Raw genomic sequence first — 20,371 nt, 5'->3', positions numbered from 1 at the left:
GTATTTTTTCTAAACAAGGCGGACTCAAAAGACCTTTGAAGCTTCCTGAGCCTGCCACCTCCAGAGTGTCCAGCCAGAGGGGGCTAGAGTCATCCTGCATGAAGGAGAACAGCTTTCTAAGTCCCAAGCTGGGATCTTATTGGTTATTGGCTGCTGTGAAACAAAAACAAATGGATCTGAACGTTTCTGTAACTTTCCCTCAGAGATGGAAAGAAACCAGGTAACAGACTGAGATTTCACATCAGATTGACAAGTTGAGTCACTAACTGATTGATAAACAGACCGATTGCTTAAAGGAACAATCAGTAATAATGACACCTAGTGGTTAAAATCAGAACAACACATGCACAATGTCTTTCATTGAGACTGACTATTTACTCAACGGTCTGTTGCTGTCCAGAATGTTTACTTCCACAGAACAGGTCTATGATGATGTCTTCTATTTCATTTCTGGTCTGCTTCTCTTACTGCCTTCCATGTTTTCAGGCTGCTGCTCTTTTGTCAAGGTAAAATACCAAATGCTGAGCTCTGTTTTGGGAACCCTGGGAAATCTCATATGATTAGCTCAGGAACCAGTAAGTAGACACGGGCTACACTCCAGTTGTCCTGGACCGTACCTCTAGGTTTGAAAGGAAAAAAACATGACTAAGACACTTGATGGAGAGGACCGATTGTTTACAGGGAATGTTACTTCCATCCTGGGTGAGAAAGGAGTGTGTTTTAGGTGGATTTTACAGTAAATGTCATACCTATTGCTCCTTTAATTACCAATTAAGAGGAAAATCTAGTAGTTATTCTGTCCACTACAGATAGTTTTCTAGTTTATTGAGATGCAACTATTTTTAAAAGCATGAAGACTTTTGAAAAAGCATAAGATTTTTATTTTAGATTTTACATCCAAAAATAAAGAATAAAAACAACAGTAAACGTAACATATACTGTACATAAATACATACAACGCTAGTTTAAGAATGTAACTATTGCAGCTTAGGTTTAATTTTGGTGTTCAAAAGGAGACTAAAAATGTCTCTGAGCATGAATAATAAATTTGAAAAACAAAATATCTCATCTCCTCTTCATGAGCCAGTGAGTTTCTTCAGACCCAAACTGCGGCTGCTGCTTCAACCGCTGTGGCTCGTCAGGTCAAAAGTCACAGACCTTTCATTCAAAAAGATTTTAACCTCCACCTGCAGAGAGAAGAACAAAGATCTTCGATAAGCGTCAGCCATCTGTGAGCAAAGTAGCACATCCAGATTAGAGAGCATTAGAGGTGCCAGAGCAGATGTGGAGCACAGCTATCTTTCTTTTAGCCCTCATGTTTGCCATGTTCGACTTGAATCTAGGTCCAAACCCACACCTGCCACAGCTAAAGGCAGACTGTGAACTGGGAAACATTATATAAGCATATTATATAATCAATATTCTGATTCTGGCACAAAATGGCCTGCAGCGTTTATCCCACTTGGACGTTTTTTTTATTTATTTTTTTTTTTTTTTATGTTTTCTTTCTTCACAACCTTGAATTTAGATTTGTAGCATTTTGTTTGCAGAACCTTCAGACAGCTTTGATCTCAGGCAGTCCGACACTCGTTCTGCTCCAGAATATCCTTGCGTTTAGGGCGACTGTGGCTTGATGGGTTGAGTTGTCGTCTGGTAATCAGAAGGTTGTGGGTTTGATTCCAGCTTCCCCTTGCCACATGTCGATGTGCCCCTGGGCAAGGCACTTGCCCAGGGGCACACTTGCCCGCTGGGCCAACCCCAAATTGCCTACCGAGCTGCGTCTCGGTGTATGGCGAGTGTTGGCCTAGCGGTTAGAGCAGCGCGCTTGCACTCAGAGAAGGATGCAAGTACCCAGTTCGATCCCCAGCGCCTTCACTCTGGGTCCCTGAGCAAGACCCTTAACCCCAGATTGCTCCCTGGGCACCGCACATGGTAGCCCACTGCTCCTCAAGGGTGATGGGTTAAAAGCAGAGAACAAATTTCGTTGTAATGTATGTTTCAATGTATGTTTCAATGACAATAAAGATGATATTACTTATTACTATTACTGTTTAGCAGCATCCATCCTTTCCAGTCCCTACTGCTGAAAATCATCCCCACATCATGATGCTGCCACCACCGTGTCTCACTGTGGGGATGGTGTGTTGGGTTTGGTTAAGCGTATTCATTGGTGGTTTCAAAGTTCAGTTTTAGCCGCATCTGACCAGAGCTTCTTCCTCCATACATTTGGGGAGCTGCCCATATGCCTTTTGGCAAACTCAAATCTCGCCTTTATACTTTTAATACTCAGACATGGCTTTTTTTCTAGCCACTCCTCCATAAAGCTCAGCTCTATGAAGTGGACAGATCCTCCAATCTCTGCTGTGGAGCTCTGCAGCTCCTTCGGGGTGACCTTTGACCTCTGTGCTGCTCCTCTGGTTAACGCTCTGCTGGCACCGTCTGTGAGTTCTGGTGGGTTTGTTGTGGTACCAGGTGCTTTCTATCTGAAGATGGTAATTATGGGACTTTTGAAGGCAACTGGTTGGAGCAGAGCTTTTTAGGGGCAACACAGCAAAGCGGTGGATCCAGCCGCACGTCCCAACTTTCCATTTATTCCTTTTTTATTTCTTCTTTTCTAATTTTTCTTCCTCAACTTAGACTATTTTGTGTAGTAGATTAATTGAATGAAGATTAGAAAATATTTCCCTTTTTATATAAAAAAAGAAAATATTTCCAACAATGGGCAGCAATGTAACTTTATAGGTAAGAGGATGGAAGTAATTCTGCTACAATCCTGGTTTGTCTCCTGTAGATGTGAGCACATCAAATACAGAAACAAGCTTCTGGCTGATCGGTCAGTACAACCCTGCTGACACCCGCTGGGCCAACAATCTACTGACCTTAGAGTCTCCAGCTTGAAGCCTGGGCTGTTCAGCAGCTTGCGGAGCGGCTTCAGATCCTGATCCTTCAGGCAGTTCTCACTGAGATCCAGTTCTGACAGGTGGGAGGGGTTGGACTTCAGAGCCGAGGCCAGAGAAGCACAGCTGATCTCTGACAACCCACAGTCCTTCAAACTGAAAATGTTTCAAAAAGATTAAAATACAGATTGTTTTCCCAAGTAAATTATATCATCACTCAGAAATAGGAATTTAACTTAAGTGTTTTCCTGATTTCCAAAACTTAAGTCCTTCCCTTTTAAAAAAATAACATAATAAACATATCCAAATGATTTACTTAATTTAAATACTTCCTATTCCATATCATTTTTAATCACTATTCCCAAATCAAACCATTTTTACCAATAAAATATAAAATTCTCTCCATGAAAATTCCAAAATAAAGCTGCTCATATTTTACCTGATGGACACTGAAAGCTCATAATGGATTCAGCTTCCTGTCTATGTGTCTATTCTTTGCTCATAATACTGAGCGACTAAGCGATATCATTCGCGGTTCGAGAAGCACATTGTATGAGTTTGGAAAAGCACACCAAGGAGGACATGTGCTGCTCCAGGGCTGAACTCCTGCTGGCGTTCATCCTGTTCAACACCCCTGCCTTTGATGGTTGCATGTTTTTAATGGTCATAACCTGCACAAGGGAATCCAGTAGCATGTTCATGCATCCACATGTGCAAAGAGTTGTTTAGTTAACTTTAAGGTTTAAGTGCAGGGAAGCAAAGGAACATGGTACAAATGAGTAAAGCTTGTGCACATCTGGCAGAGCGAGGAACCCTACAGTAATTGGTTAATTTTTTAAAGACCAGAAGAAAATAAGACCACTTATACCGTTTTGTCCAAAAATAATAGCAGTCTCACATCACTAACTGGATAAATCACTGTTTTTCTTAGAATTTCAACTTCTACACTGCAAGTACGTTTCCAGAAGGTTCAGTAAAGGTATTGAAAACAGTCCTGACGTGCATGCTGCCGATTCAGTGAAACAGTCATTTACTAAAAGGGACGTGTTCAAAAACATTTGTTCAATTAGTGAGGTCACTGATTATGTGAAAAAAACAGGTGTTAAACACGTGGCGACTGATGCTGCATATGCTAGCTGTGCATTTGTACTTGAAAAACAGAGTAAAATGGGTCATTCAAGACATTGTTCAAAGAAGAGCTTTCTTTGATTCAGAAATCAGTGAAAGAGGGGAAAACCTACACCAAAAAAAAGAAATCTGGTGTCTGTTGGTTCTACTCATTTTCAGTTACTTTTTAACACTATTGCTTCATGTCGTAACAAGAGCATAATAACATTGTGTAGATAGTATGACTGAAGACAAAAAACTTGCGTTTGTTGGATCTATCTAATCATATTGTGTTGATTCAACATTATCATTTCATCTACTTAGGGAATGTAATAATACTGTGTAGGAACTACATAATAAATTAATGCAATGAGAGAAAATCCTTTTCCTGAAATAGTCTGTCACCCTAGTCACACAGAACGCACTGTTTATTCACAAGTTATTTGTTATTCTCCTCTGTGCATGCTAAGCCACTAAACCTAACATCACTAAACTTAACATCACTAAAAGGAATTTCACCACAGCAACACAAAGCTTCGTAACTGATTAAGTGGGTCAAGAGAACAGAATATATCAGGACAAATACATTTCACACACTCAGGAGCAGAGATTCAGATTCAAACACCAAAGATGACTTTTCTGGTATACTGATCACATAGTTCACACTGTAAGGAGACACCACTAGTAACCTGGAGGTTGCAGGATTGAAATAAGTGAGGCTTACTCTCTTAAAACCCTGCCCCTTAGTTTTAATTGATTAAATAGTTTTGGAGGGAAGCGACTGAGTGGTGTTGAAGTAAAGCGACATAATAGGCTGCTTTGAAAGCAAAAGGTTGTTCTGCAACCCATGCTCACTACTGAGTTAAGTAGATCCAAAGCATGTTTTCAGTGTATAAAGAAGTGCAACAAATAATAGGCTGTTCAGCTTAAATGATATCAAACACTTTAAAATGGCAGCCAAAACCAGAATGGTGAGGAAGAAAAAGAAAACTATTCGAATGGATCAGAGAATAACTAAATTTGCAAAAGCTCAGCCAATGATCAGCTCCAGCAGGATCAAAGATCATCTAAGATTGCCTGTGACGATAACAAATTTTGCTGGACGATATTTTTTTTAGAAAACTTATTGAGATGAATCGTATCATTTGGAGACCTTTTTTTAACTGATATGAAAACAGCATAATAACACAAGTATATCCTCTAGACCTAAACTCCAACCCTGCAGCCGTCTTGTTCGGCTTTGACACCAATTTAATTTCTTTTCAAACTAAAGTTTCTCCGCCTCTCCCTTATGAGGCTCTTTTAAACTGTGAGAAATGTAGGTCGGTATAGTTCCCGTCTGGAATAGAAACCTCTCTATTAACTAATCTAACACGCTAGCTGTTATTAGCTTATTAGTTAAGTGTGAGGAGCTGTTATTAGCTTATTAGCAAAGTGTGAGGAGCTGTTATTAGCTCCTCACGCATCTCCCATGAGCCACCAGATAACTACCACCAGGATTAACCCATTTTCTGTGGGAAACCCTGGCAAAATTTAACCCCTCCTACACTGAGGAAATGACAAGGGAGGGGTGAGCAGATACCGATGTTACGGAGTTTTAAATTTCCTGCCCCACAAGCGATACACCCATATGATGGTCATTTTACTGGCTACAATCTCCACATGTCACAATGAGCGTCTAAACTGACTGGTCTGAGCAACCTGCCTCAAAACAGGAGGGATGGTTTTGAGAAAAGAGCTATGGTGAATATTCTTAGCTCTGGAGAAACTGTGGATCAACACAGTTGGTAAAAAGGGGTGTCAATGAAAGGAAGAGGGCCTAGACGACCATCTTGATGCAAGAGCTTTATAAAATGGAAGTCTGCGGAAGGAACAACATGGCTTTGAAGTAAAAAATATGGCCCAATGGGTTACCGGTGATCCATTGCCAGTTAATGCTAATGTTTGGCTATTAGGTAAATTATGCATGGAAATTTGCAAAAGGACCAAATCTCAGAAGAAGGTAAACAACTTTACAGCAAACACACCCAGATTTGGACCACCGCAATATCAGCCATATGGCTGCAGTTCACCGTCAGCACAACTTTTGCCTTATGGCAAAACTAAGACACGGCCACCGACCTCAGAGTCTCTATCACGCAGTGCGGCGTCTCTAGGAACCCACAGAGCTCCTTCACGCCAGCATCCTTCAGCTCATAGTTCCAGCTCAGGTTCAGCTCTGTTAGATGAGAGGGGTTGGACCTCAGAGCTGAGGCCAGAGAGGCACAGCTGACCCCTGACAACTTGCAGCCCCACAATCTGAATAAAAGAATAAAAGAAGTGATAAAGACGATGCTGCTGCTTTAATTAATACACACTGGCTTAAGCTCTTAAACTCTGACTACTCCACAGCCATGTTCATCAATACAAACTTCTGCTGTACTACAACACGTTTTGAAGAAACAAGATAGAAACAAGATGTGATAATAAATATCCAATGTAAAAGTCATAGATCCAGATGCAGTCCCACTGACATGTTTGTGAGTATTTCAGCCAGTATTATGTTAGCTATACACATCCCAGCAGTTTAAGTAACAGTTTATACACAGATTAAAATATCTGACCTCAGAGTCTTTATTTTGCAGAGCGGACTCTGAAGAAACCCGCAGAGCTCCTTCACTCCGGCATCCTTCAGCTTTTCGTTCTCGCTCAGGTTCAGTTCTGTCAAATGGGATGGGTTGGACCTCAGAGCCGAGACCACAGCCGCACAACTGACCTCTGACAAACTGCACAGCTCCAACCTGAATGAGAAATGAAGCATGTGAGCTGAAGCCGGAGCAAGAGCCTTTTGGATGATGTCTTCCTTTCAGTGGGTCTCTATATAAAACGGACGTTAAATGGAGGTCGGGGTGTTTATTTTTCAGTTTCAACCCGTCAGATGTTATAAAATCTGACCACTAAAATAGACAACAGATTTTTCAAAATTTTCATGAGTCATGCCTCATCACATACAGATCTAAAACTAAAGTCAACACTTAAATGAGTCTTAAAAATTCCTCTCAGCTAGATTTTAACCACAGAAGCGTTAAAATATAAGCACCTTTTGTTAAACTCTTCAAAGCAAAGTACAGCTGAAGAGGGTTCTCTATGTGACTGCTTCATCTCAAAACCTAAAACTAAATAGGAAAAAGACAATATAGTGTGCTGAATGCTTGCCAGAGAATGCAAGCCTGTCTCTAAATTAACCCTTTATGACCCCTTACTTTGATTTTATACTTTAAAAACATTTAAACTGAAACAAACTGACAAACAGATGAGAAATGATTCACTTAAACTACATAAACTGGTCCAAAATTCAAAACCAACTAAAAATAAGCTCTTCTGAAAGAATTTAACTTCAAATGTGTGTGGAAAATATGAAATTTGTCCCATTTCTACCAGAACAGATATGAGAAAACGTTTGTGAATCAGGTTTTAGGCCGATACAGAAATCAAAGCAACAACACCAGTGAACAGACCTCAACACCTCCAGCCTGCAGTTTGGACTCTCCAGTCCAGAACACAGGATCTTTGTTCCAGAGTCTTTTATGTCATTCCAGCTCAGGTCCAGTTGAATCAGATGAGATGGGCTGGACCTCAGAGCGGAGGCCACCACTTCACAGTGAGTCCGCGAGAGCCCACAGTTAAAAAATCTGCGATTAGAGGGAGCAAATTACCTACATTCTTAAGATAAAAGACAGACAGAAATATTATGCAACAACCTAAAGGTATTTTCATAATCTAATCCACACATTTTTAGTATGCATGTTTCATCTCCACTAGTTTACTGGTTACATTCTGAATATTTTCAGTCTCTTGCTGCAGACTTGATGGGAGTCTTTGTTATACTTCCCACTGTATTTATTAAATTTACCCTTCCATCTTAACCCAGGGCCAGAACAAATTAGCCATGAGGCTAATGGTCATTCAGCAACCATAGCAAAACCAGCCTCCAGCTGATAGAATACACTTCAAATTACACTTCGTTTACATAATTTATGCATTGTTGGTTACTTATAATGAACATCAACCATTTTTAATGGTAAAACAATACCTAATTTTTCTTACAGAGAATGGAAAATTACTGTTCAGGTTCAAAGGTCATCTGTGACCTAGCTCCTTTAAATCATATGAGCAGCTGCACTCAGGGAGGAGACGAGGAAGTGCTGCTAGTGCTCAATTGTGTGTTTTCTGTGCGGTACTACCAATGTTTGGATTAAGATTCGTTTCGTTTTTGTCTTTATGGTGAACGCGGCAGCCCGGTACAGTAATGTGGAGGAGGCGGTGGCCTCAGATTGGGCAGAGACCAGAGCTTGGAGCAGATGGGGTGTAGCATGCAGCCGAGCCAGTGATGGGATTACTTTATCTCTGCTTCGTGTCTCAATAAAATGCTGGAACTTGATGGAATCACCATTTAATTTTATTAAACCATTAACCGAGGGATCAGCTCTCATTATTCCCCACAACAAACCTACTGATCTATTTAGCACCACATTTGGACTCACCGAGCCTTTCTGCAGTTTCTCACAGCTGGGAGCAGTCTCAGCCGTCCTTTATCTGACGTGTTGTACTTCTCCACGTCCAACTCATCCAGAACCCCCTCTGACATCTGCAGCATGTCGGCCAGAGCTGAGCAGTGGACCTCTGAGAGCTTCCTATCCGATTTCATCTCCGACTTCTGGAGCTCTTGGATGTCCTGATAAATGGACAGGTCTCTGAGCTCCATCAGGCAGTAAAAGATGTTGATGCTTCTGTCAGGGGAGATTTTATCTGTGTTCATCTTCTTCAGCTTGTCAGTGACCTTCTGGAGGCTTTCTGGACTGTTCTCTGTCTGACCCAGCAGACCTCCGAGAAGCCTCTGGTTGGACTCAACAGAGAGGCCGTGAAGGAAGCGGACAAACCAGGTCCAGGTGGCCAGTATTACTTCTAAATGCTTTCCCCATCATCACGCTCAGGAAGTCCTGAAGAGAAAACTTCTTGCACTTTTTCCCCAGGAACCTCTCAATCACCTCTTTGTTCCTGCTGGTGAAGCAGTGGAACATGTAGACTGCTGCCAGAAACTCCTGAATGCTCAGGTGAACGAAGCAGTAGACTGCTTTCTGGAAGATCACGCTCTCTCTCTTGAAGATCTCTGTGCAAACACCCGAGTACACCAAGGCCTTTGTTACATCCAGACCACACTGCTGCAGGTCTTCTTCATAGAACATGATGTTTCCCTCCTTTAGATGTTCAAACGCCAGCCTCCCTAGCTTCAGGAGAACTTCCTTATCAGCCTCCATCAACTCCTGTGGACTTCTCCCATGTCCTTCATGGTACTTCTCCTTCTTCCTCCTGGTCTGGACCAGCAGGAAGTGAGAGTACATGTCAGTCATGGTCTTGGGCAGCTCTCCTTTCTGCTCTGTGGTCAACATGTTTTCCAGAACCGTAGCAGTGATCCAGCAGAAGACTGGGATTCCACACATGATGTGGAGGCTCCTGGAGGTCTTGATGTGGGAGATGATTCTGCTGGACAACTCTTCATCACTGAACCTCCTCCTGAAGTACTCCTCCTTCTGGGGGTCGGTGAAGCCTCGGACCTCTGTTACCCTGTCAAAACACTCAGGAGGGATCCGATTGGCCGCTGCAGGTCGGGAGGTGATCCAGACCAGAGCCGAGGGAAGCAGGTTCCCCTTGATGAGGTTTGTCAGCAGAACGTCGACTGATGACTTCTGTGTGACGTCAGAAACCAGCCGACTGTGGTTGAAGTCCAGAGCAAGTCTGCTTTCATCCAGGCCGTCAAAGATGAAAAGAAGTTTCTGGCGAGCCAGCCGCTCTGCTGGGAGCCTCTGGAGGGTTGGATGAAAAACATGGAGCAGCGAGAGAAGACTGTGCTGCTCATCTCTGATAAGGTTCAGCTCCCTGAACGACAGCAGAACCACCACACGGACATCTTGGTTCTCCAAGCCCTCTGCCCAGTCCAGAGTGAACTTCTGCACCGAGAAGGTTTTACCAATACCAGCGACGCCATTGGTCAGCACCACTCTGATAGGTCCAAGTTGGCCAGGTAAAGGTTTAAAGATATCATGGCACCTGATGGGTGTATCATGGAGGGCCTTTCTTTTGGTAGCCGTCTCCAGCTGCCTCACCTCGTGCTGGGTATTAACCTCTTCACTCTGTCCCTCTGTGATGTAGAGCTCAATGTAGATCTTGTTGAGGAGGGTTGTTCTTCCTGTTTCAGCACTTCCTTCGGTGACACATTCATTTCTCCTTCTCAGAAAGGCCTTATGTTCAGCTAAAACATCTAAGCCAACATCCGCTGAAAAGACAAAAAGAAAACTTTCATCCTGATTAAAAAGAAAAGCCCTAAGAAGGTTTAGTTCCTCATAATTTGGTCTTCACACCATTACTTTCATCTTAAAGTAGGACTAATATATCCTCTTCTACATCCTGTTGATGATAATCCAAGTGTTTCTGAGGCGATTGAGGGGTCTGTCATCTCCCCCTTTTTCTAACTAAAAAAAAAACACACTTGCAACTTTCTGACCCCGAGGCGGTCTTGTGATTCTGTTCTTGTTCTCACTGTAAGACGAACAGCTTTACGGCAGACCAATGTAAGGCCAGTGCTATCACTAGCAGTGTTAATGAGGGTCTATCCGAATACCTTTATGGATTAAAGATTTTTTAGCCAAAGCAGAAGTGTATCAGTGGTCACTATGATCAGTGCTGTCCGAAAAGTGCAGTCAGTAAGGAAGGAGTTAGGAAAAGTAGCCTGTCTGCTCCCTCTCCGGTGTAAAGGAGCCTTATGGTATCGCACAATCCTTTGCGTGACATGATGTATCAGCACAGCCCCCTCAGGGAAATCAACAAAAATGTCTGGAGAGAAGAGATTGCACACTTTGTAGTTCATTTTCAGAAAGCCGTAGGCAAGCTTGCATTAGGCCCAGGGGCTGTGAGATGTAGGTCTACAATAAACGTCTCTGATTTTGTTGAGTAAGGGGAGAGATGACGACACCGCAGGATCTCTGTCTGGGACTGGGTTTGTTTTGCCTGATCAGCACCACCGACAGGGTGGGAAAGATGCTTTTGGCTCAGCTCTATTATGAAAGGACAGCAACAGGACCGGGTTAATATGTCTTGGTCTGGATATAGTAATTGTACTTTTATTGACATGTTCAGCATTTTGGTCCATTGCTTCATATGGGCTCTTTAAATAAAGTTTAAATAGAACTGAGTTAAGTCAACCACTGAACAACAGAGATTATTTTAGGAGTTCTCAAAGTCCTGGAAGTTGTTGTATTTATGCAGTCTGTTAAAGTCAGGGATGGTGCAGCTTCAAATAAAGACCTAAACACTAAAGCTGTTTTGTATCTCCGAGTCCCCAATGCCACTCTAGAGTGGAAAGGGTTAAAATCCACCAGATTATTGGAGATGAAAACATCCAATCTGGACTAGCAACTCCAGCTACACTGTTAGGTTGTACCCAGCATTAGACCAAAAGGTTATCAAAATGTCTTACCTTTTACAGAGACGCTGCAAGCACTGCTCACCACCGGTTCCCTGTGAAGATAGTATTAACATCAGTTACTGACAGCTCTTCTGGTCCTTTAGGACACTAATGGTGCTTAATATTCTGATTGCATTTATCAATAATAATGCATCTTATTTGTTACACACTTAATATGTTAAAAAATCTAAAAGTTCTGAACATTCAGATTATGATTTTATTTTTACTTTCTGGACTGTACAAACAATTGTGTCAGGACTCTGTGGCCAGCTCCAGTCAGGCTGCTGCTGTCCTGCCTTTTTTTCCCCCTCCTCCCTCTCAACAGCTGGCGGCAGTTTGACAGGGGAGCGAAAACACAGCTGATCCTCATTCCACAGCATGGCGGTGGAGTATTTCAACAACAGGCTATCAGCTGGACACCACCACAGTGTTAACCTAATGTGGTACGCCTCAGTTGGCCACTGTCTCCTGACAGCTTCTCGGTCTCGACGTAATCATTTTCCCCTGTCTCTCTCAGGTTGCCTCACGCTTTGGACCCCGTTCCAAGTTCTCCCTCACGCTATTACGTCCCGAGTCAAGCCATCTGGCTCCCATCTCTCTGGATCCTGTTTCAGATACTCCCTCGAGCTCAAGATCCACTCTGAGGCTCCCTTGGTAATACCAAGCTGGGCTGAGGACCTCATTAAATCTCCCGGACCCCTCCAGCTGACAGCCGGCCGCCCACCCTCACTTGTTATGCCGATCGGGCCCCGCTTAACCTCCATCAACCTGCCTGCCGCACAGCCACTCTCTCCACCGACACCCTGACGCTCCACGACTCGGAGCAGTCCACCGAAGACCGTTTCAACGCCCTTCCCCTGGCGGATCCTAGATTCTCTTGCGGTAAGCCTCCCGGTCGTGGTGTTGCCTGTCCTATTGTCGGTGGGACTAACCTCTCGTTCTCTGTCCGCAGGCTGTGTTCATTCCCGCGCCACCCGCAGACCTCGCCGATTATCTGCGCTGTTAAAACCAGACATTTCAACCTCTGTAGCGCTTGTGTGAAAGAAAGAAATGTGTTAAACCTGCTCTCTATCTCGTGAGTGTGTCCTGCATCTGGGCCAAACAACTCAAAACCATGACATGATTAAATTTACAATAATTACTGCAAATAAAACAATCAGGATACCTTAAAACAACCAAACATGAAGTGCATAGAAGATAAAACTAATCCAGGACCTCATAAATGGCCAATTTAATTATTCATCTGTCCCTCAATAAATAAGAAACTGACATTTCTGTGGCTCAGAAACCATATTTAGATGCAACTGTGGTATAGTTAAATAGAAGTCCCTGTGCCTGACGTAATAATCTGCAAATCCAAGGAACAAATACAACATTTACTATGTCTCCCGGCTGGCCTGGGAACGCCTTGGGATTCCTCCTGAGGAGCTGGCCCAAGTGGCCGGGGAGAGGGACGTCTGGGCCTCCCTACTGAAGCTGCTACCCCCGCAACCCGACCCCGGATAAGTGGAAGAAGACGGACGGACGGACGGACGGGCAGACGGGACATAGATGGATACTGCCCCAGGGTACCTAGAAGGGCATAGGGCAGCACCACATTCATTCTGTAAATAAGCTGTAAATAAGCAAAGGCATTGAAAATCGCAACAATCACACTGCTTCTAAAACCAGGTAAAGAAACAGAAGTGTGACTCATACAGACCCCTCAGCCTATTAAATGCAGATTATAAGATACTATCCAAACTAATTGCTCTTTGACTGGAAGATGCTATACCAAAAATAATACACACTGACCAAACAGGTTTTGTTTAAAACAGGCACGGAGCAGATAATGTGCGCTGACCGCTCCACATACTGAACTCTGCTGAAAGAAAAAATCCAAATGCTATGCTAATGTCTATGGATGCAAACAAAGCATTTGACAGGATTGAACCAAGCTTTCTGTTTCAGACTTTAGAGGCTATGGGCTTTGGAGAGAAATTTACTCAATATGTTAAAACACTTTTTAATGCCCCCAAAGCTGATATTTTAACAAATGATATTCTGTCTAACACTTTCTCATTAACCAGAGGCTGCAGACAAGGCTGTCTAAGCTCCCACCTGCTCTTTGCATTTGTATTTGAGCCATTAAGCCATTGTCATTCGCTATAACACTTCCATAGCAGGACTTAAATTTGATACAAGTGAACATAAGCTTTCTCTGTATGCAGATGACCTCCTTTTATTTATAGGATTCACACATATCTCTCCTCAAACAATATAATGACGTTTCTGGGTATAAATTGAATTACACTAAAAGCGAGATTCTACCACTAAATATACAGGACAGCAATATTAGAGCTCTTACTGACCCATTAAATGCTGCAACACAGGTTTCAAATATTCGTGTATACAAATTGGCAAATCAGATGAGCATATATTCAAACAAAACTATATAAAATTATTGTAACAAACTAAACTTAACTTTCAAAGATGGATGGATCTTCCAATGTCTCATATAGGCAGATTTAACCCAAATAAAATTAATATTTTGCCTAAATGTATTTACCCATTTCAATGTCTTCCAACAAATGTTCCTAAGAGCTTCTTAAAAGAGTTTAACAAAAGTATAACTACTTTTATATGGCAAAGGAAAAACGCTAGGGTCAAACTCATCTCCCTACAGGCTCCATATTCAAGGGGAGGACTTAACCTACCTAACTTTAGGAATTATTATCTTGCCTCTCAGTACCAATCAATATGGATCGGGCTGCATGCAGGAAACAGTGAGGTAAGATGGGTCCTGATAGAACAACATGAGATGAAATCTATACCTTTAAAGGATGTTCCATTCTTGGGTATGAAGAAATGTTTAGCCACACTAACAAACAACCCAATAATACTGAATACATTTACTGCTTCACAAGAATCTCATTCACTTCTCGGCACAAACATTTCCTTTCTTAGAAGAGCACCTTTGTGGGGTAATACCAGCCTCTCACATCACATTGCTGACTCAGTGTTGCGGGAGGTGGAGGGATAGAGGAATCCAAATAGTTGCTGATTTATACATTAATGTTATATTTTCTAATTTCTGACAATTAAATGAAAAATGTAACCTCCACAAAAGATCACATTTTTACAAATCAGAGACTGGGTTAAAGAGAAAACAAAAGAAACATTCCCAGACATCCCAAAAGAAACTCCTCTTGAAATCCACCTATGTAATAAATCGTGCAGATCAACAAAAGGAATAAGATCTTCTATATATGGCATGACCAATGTAAAGTTACCCGTTTATGATAAAACAGTTACAAAAGGGAAATGGGAAACAGACCTAGGGTGTATTAATGAGGAGGCAGAGTGGCATCATCTATTGGAACAGGCACAGACTGTGCTAACCTCCACAAAACACAGACACATTTAATTTAATATATTTCATAAGACATATTACATTTCTTACAGGTTACATAAAATTGACAGTAAATCTTCCTCTAGATGTCAAAGATGTAAAATGACTGAGGGGGTTTTATACACATACTATGGAGTTGCCCAATGATAAAAGAATTTTGGAAATGTGTCATTGCGATAACTTCAAGGGTAATAGGAATGCAAATTGAACAAGACCCAAAACTATGGATTCTCGGGGATGTGGGCTCCATTAATGTGAACTATTACAAGAAATACTTTATTTTACTTGCGAGCACTGGAGTGAGTAAATGTATCCTGGTTACCTGGAAATGTGAAAAATTCACCATCAGTAAGGCACTGGATCAATGAGCTTGTATCTTACAGCACAACCTAACAGATACTATATAATATGAGAGGAAAGCATGAAATCTTTTAAAAAAATCTCGGGCCCCTTCACTGACATTCTGCCCTCTCTCGACCTGGCTGCCTATGGTGGAGTGAGCCTTCCTGGACCGGCTTCAAATTATGATATCGAAAACCATACAAGAAAGGAGGGTGGAGTGGGAGGGGAAAAGTTTGTGTAATATTATGTTTTGCTTTGTTTTCTTTTTCCTTATTTTTTCTTTTGGTGTTAAAAGAAAAATCACAAATCATCTTCCTTGTATGGTGTGTCTGTAAGACTATACATCAGTAAGTTTGTTTTATAAAATACAACTGTCAGTATAACTGTAAATACTTACTATACACCATAAATATATTTTAAAAGCTTCAGTTAATAAAATAAATCTTAAAAAAAGGGCCCAACCTTTCCGGGAGCCCGTGTAGCAGACAAGAAGCCCATTCGTCTTTCGGAAAGGTGCTGTGGAACTGATATACGCCTTTAGGGCATGAACCAGGCACAGAGGCTCCGTGGGGTCCCAGTGTCAAGCGGCCTCAAGCACCAGAAAAAGGTCCCATGCCGGTGCCACAGGGCAGCTGGATGGGTGTAAACACCTAACACCTCTCAAAAACAGCACAATGTCCTTATCCCAGCCCAACAAACAACCCTTCAGCCAAACATGCCAACAGGAAATGGCAGCATATTATTAGCCTGCTGGGCCGCCACGCTTAAACCATACTATAGCACCCTTGGCTAGCAAGGTTCCAATTTCCTGATTCAGAGCCTGTGCCGGACGTTGGCCGGACTATGCACCTCAAAAGTGCATAGTCTGCACCCCTGCCTGATCCCGTGACTGGTTACCTGACGTGGAGTATGTCCAGACCCCGGGGCTAAGTGAATGAAGTAGACGGAGGTAAGGATCCCTGTGAGGAACCTGCAGCCACCCAAGTGCCAGCCAGTTGGCGAGTTCGTCTGTGAAGCCCTAACAGTTGTTGCCTCGTACGAGAGGCCTGAGCTCTATAATCCAAAGTGTCCAGCACTGCAGTGGCAAAAAGTTGTCACAGAACCACAAAAATGTCCCGTAGGGTTCTCCTAAAAGGCTCAGTAAGTGGTGACTGTGCCAGTCAGACCTGGCTGCAGGCATGGACCATTGTAGATAGTGTATGTCCAAGCTCTCGCATCATTAGAACGAAGGCCTGCAGATACACATCCACCAGGCCTTGGGTGGAGTGTTCAAGTGGAACTGATTCCAACGAAGACAGGGTCAGTAACAGATGGGAGAGGGAGTTTCCAATCCTAACCATGCAAGGCCTGGAATCATAGCCCTTGCAGATAAGGTCATCAGTAATATGGCACTGCACCTTCGGACAACGAGCATTAGTCTGTAAAAGCCTCATCCGGCAGGATAACAAGAGAGGCAACGTCGTTTCCACAGCTCGCATCTGCCCTAAGCCGACCCTGGGTGCCTCCTGCATGACCGCCAAAGCCGTGTTATCTGGGGTCACACCTAGCAACGGGGTCAACCACACCTCCTCACTAAGATAAATATTTCTGTCATCTCTTTACTCAGAGTCGTTGTGAACAGCATTTGAATCACTCTGAAGCTGAGACTTCAGGGCAGGAACTTTTTAGGCTACCTGGTAGTCAAACAATGGTCTTACTTTGAGTCTGAGGGTTCATTATTGAAGTCTTGATGGAGACCCTTGGAGTGGTCACTCTTCATAGACAGACAGCTGGATGCCCCGGACTCTGCTCTCGATCTGTGGATCTGACCTCTGAAAGACAAACACGTTGTTTAAATCAGATCAATCGGGGAGGAATCCTTAGATGAAACCCCTGAAGCAGCTCTGGAGACACAAACTGCTGCAGCGAACCAGAAGGTTTTATGGTAGGGACAGTTTCTGAGAACAGCATGATGTCTAGTTGATGGACATCAGAGACAATTACAAAGGGCAAAACAGGCATCCTTTGTTGAGCTATAGAACAAAATGAACAAAATGAGTGTTATGCCCATGTGTAACTTTAACTTTGTGCAACTTCTTGTGTTATTGTGATCCTTGTGTCACAAAGTAGAGGAGACGTGGTCCAACACAAGGACAACTCCTCTTCCTCCGTATGTAAAGACACTTAATCACCAACCTGATTTACTGATAGTTCAACATCCCTCCTCTGGTACTGTCAAAGAGGACTCATAAAGCCATGAACTGAATGCTAAATTAAACAGTCAGCTTCAGTCTTTCTGTGCGTAGTTGTCTCTACAGCGGACATTATTGGCGTGAATGTTGAGGATAAAAACTTGCATATGAGCCACTTCATGACCCCCAAGCTGGCCACCTAGTGACCAGGCCTTGTATGTTCACAAAAACGTTCTTCAAACACTTGATAGACAGAAAAAAAACCTTGCAGACTTTGAGTCAGTTCCTCAACAGTTTGAAACCCTTCCTGGTAATGAAAAACAGTAACGTCCATCACCCACTAAGGAGTAAAGTAATTGCAAACATGTTTAGGTGTAATAAAGCAGTAAAATCAGTGGCAGGTAAAAATAAAGAAGCAAATCAAAATAACAAGGATATAAATAAGGTGCGTCCGAACATTTTAACACTGTGACAATCAATTTTGCTAAATTTCATAATCATGGCACGCATTTGCTAATTCAGTCTAATTGGTTAATTTCTCTCCTCTGATCACTAGGAGCACATTTGTGTTGTTTTTTCTTCTATTATCAACCAATCACAGCTCTTAGAAGAAAGTACCACACCTAGCAACGGGGTCAACTACATCTCCTCACTAAGATAAACATTTCTATCGTCTCTTTACTCAGAGTCATTCTCAACAGCATCTGAATTACTCTAAAGCTGAGAGGAACTTTTAGGCTACCTGGTAGTCTAACAATGGTCTTACTTTGAGTCTGAGGGTTCATTACTGAAGTCTTGATGGAGACCCTTGGAGTGGTCACTCTTCATGGACAGACAGCTGGATGCCGGGGACTCTGCTCTTGATCTGTGGATCTGACCTCTGAAAGACAGACACATTGTTTAGATCAGATCAATCGGGGAGCAATCCTCAGACGAAACCACTGAAGAAGCTCTGGAGACACAAACTGCTACAGAGAACCAGAAGGGTTGGAGTAGTCCCATCATTATTTCAGTAATGGCTTTGAACCCCGTTTCCTGTGTGTGAGGGTACTCACTCTGGTTCCTTCCCGCAGGCTGAAGGTTTGGCTCCGTTCTCGTCTTCCTCCACAGGAACCTCCATTTTCTGGACTTCAGGAGGAGCAGGAAAGCCGGAGCGCGGACGGTGAGCTAAAGCAAATTAAATGAATTTATTTATGTAGCACTAGCAGGCCGGATTATCCATAAGGGCCAGTGGGCCAGTGCCCAGGAGCACCAACCATGGGGGGGGGGGGGGGGGGGGGGCACCACATGACAAATGCTTTAAAAATATATTTTTCATAAATTGCTATATTATTTACTTGAAATTGTTGAAAGACCATGCATTATTCATTTTGTGAACACTGATGTCACAATAATAATAAATGACAATAAATCAAGATTTTTTTGATTTCAACATTTTAAAATGAGATATTTGAATATTGCTCACTGCTCATATGCCTACATGTAGTTGTGTAAGTTAGTAAATAGTAAATTATATTACAGAAATCCCCTTGATTATGTCTGATGTTTTTGACCGGAGGACAGCACGGGTCAGGGGGGGAGGGGGGTTGAGGTATAGTGCCCAGGGGCACCACATTGTCTTAATACAGGCCTGAGCACTAGCTTACAACAGCATAATCTCAAGGCACTTTGCAGAGGCAATTCAACCAAAATCGTCCAGACCAGTCAAATGTTTCCTTTGTAAGGAAGCCCAGGCGAGACCATAGCCACAGTGGACAGTCGTCTGCATTGTTGATGGCTTTGCAGCAATCCCTCATACTGAGCATGCATGAAGCGACAGTGGAGAGGAAAACTCCCCTTTAACAGGGAAGAGAACCTCCAGCAGAACCAGAACCAGGCTCAGTGTGAACGCTCATCTGCCTCCACCCACTGGGGGTTAGAGAAGACAGAGCAGAGACACAGAAAGCACAGAAACTCACATTGACCCAGGAGTACTTTCTATGTTAGAGAAGACAGAGCAGAGACACAGAAAGCACAGAAACTCACATTGACCCAGGAGTACTTTCTATGTTAGAGAAGAAAGCACAGACGAGATAAACTATCCAGTGTTTAGGGCAGCAGCCACCCAGGCAATACCCGCCTCTAGGGCGACAGAAAGGCAGCTAGTGTGGAGAGAGAAAGAGAAAGAGGTGGGGACAAGAGTCATACTTGATTTGAAAGAGTGATCACAGACTTGTTACTTGGACTTTGATGCCAATGACCCAAAACTTTAACCTGTTTGCTTGAAAAGACTTGGTGTTTTACCCAAACTAAATCTTAAGACATCATTTAAGGAGTGTGCAACGTTAATTCATCTCACTCAACCAGTATCTACAAACACAGACCGTCTCTCTTTCCCCACTCTGTAGGTATGTCTGTGTGAGCAGCAGTGCAGCCAATTACATTAACCAGATTGTTTTTTAAAAAGTAAAAGAAGCGAAAGACAAAAATGCTCCCAAGAATAATTTCGTTTGGGTCTGAACATGAAGTTCTACTGTTGCATTTTTCAGTGAATATTCTGGAAACAATGTAACTCAAAGGAGGAATGATCTGGAAGCAAAATTTTATTTTACTGTTTTGTAAGGTCAGTGACATTGGTTTTGAGATAAATACTGATTTAACAAGAACACATGCTCTATTATTTACATTTAACATGCCTTTCAACATTGGTAAAGACTCAAAACTGGAAATTCAAGACTGGGGACTTGACTTTAGAAATACCTGGTTGACTTGAGGCCTGACTCGGACTAAGGATAAAGACTTGGGACCTCAATAGACATCAGGAACCAGCCGGCTCAGTCCAAAACCCACTCAGACAGAACCGCCCGTGGACCTGCTGGTCTGGTTCTAGCCAACACTTCCAGACACCAGACACCCTTTGGTTTCGGTTTGTGATGAGCCAGTCCTCCAGCAGTCAGAACTGAACAGCTAATCGCCAAGCTGG

At 42.8% G+C, this 20,371-nt stretch overlaps 1 protein-coding gene across 1 annotated transcript; it reads right to left on the bottom strand.

Moving 5' to 3' along the window:
- Window positions 1-862: 862 nt before the first annotated feature.
- On the bottom strand, window positions 863-20,269 carry LOC105918779 (NLR family CARD domain-containing protein 3). The gene is given in 13 exon segments (XM_036128488.1): window positions 863-1,187; window positions 2,880-3,053; window positions 6,126-6,302; window positions 6,608-6,809; window positions 7,386-7,675; window positions 8,528-8,922; window positions 8,924-10,317; window positions 11,518-11,558; window positions 12,438-12,629; window positions 16,936-17,049; window positions 18,176-18,289; window positions 18,465-18,576; window positions 20,149-20,269. Coding segments are annotated over 12 exon segments (3,180 nt in total). The 5' UTR covers window positions 18,530-18,576; window positions 20,149-20,269; the 3' UTR covers window positions 863-1,165.
- Between the last annotated feature and the right edge of the window lie 102 nt (window positions 20,270-20,371).

Source organism: Fundulus heteroclitus, chromosome 24 (assembly GCF_011125445.2).
Source record: "Fundulus heteroclitus isolate FHET01 chromosome 24, MU-UCD_Fhet_4.1, whole genome shotgun sequence".
NCBI lineage: Eukaryota > Metazoa > Chordata > Actinopteri > Cyprinodontiformes > Fundulidae > Fundulus > Fundulus heteroclitus.
The sequence above is the reverse complement of the archived record's forward strand: the minus strand, read 5'-3'. Positions and strand labels throughout refer to the sequence as shown.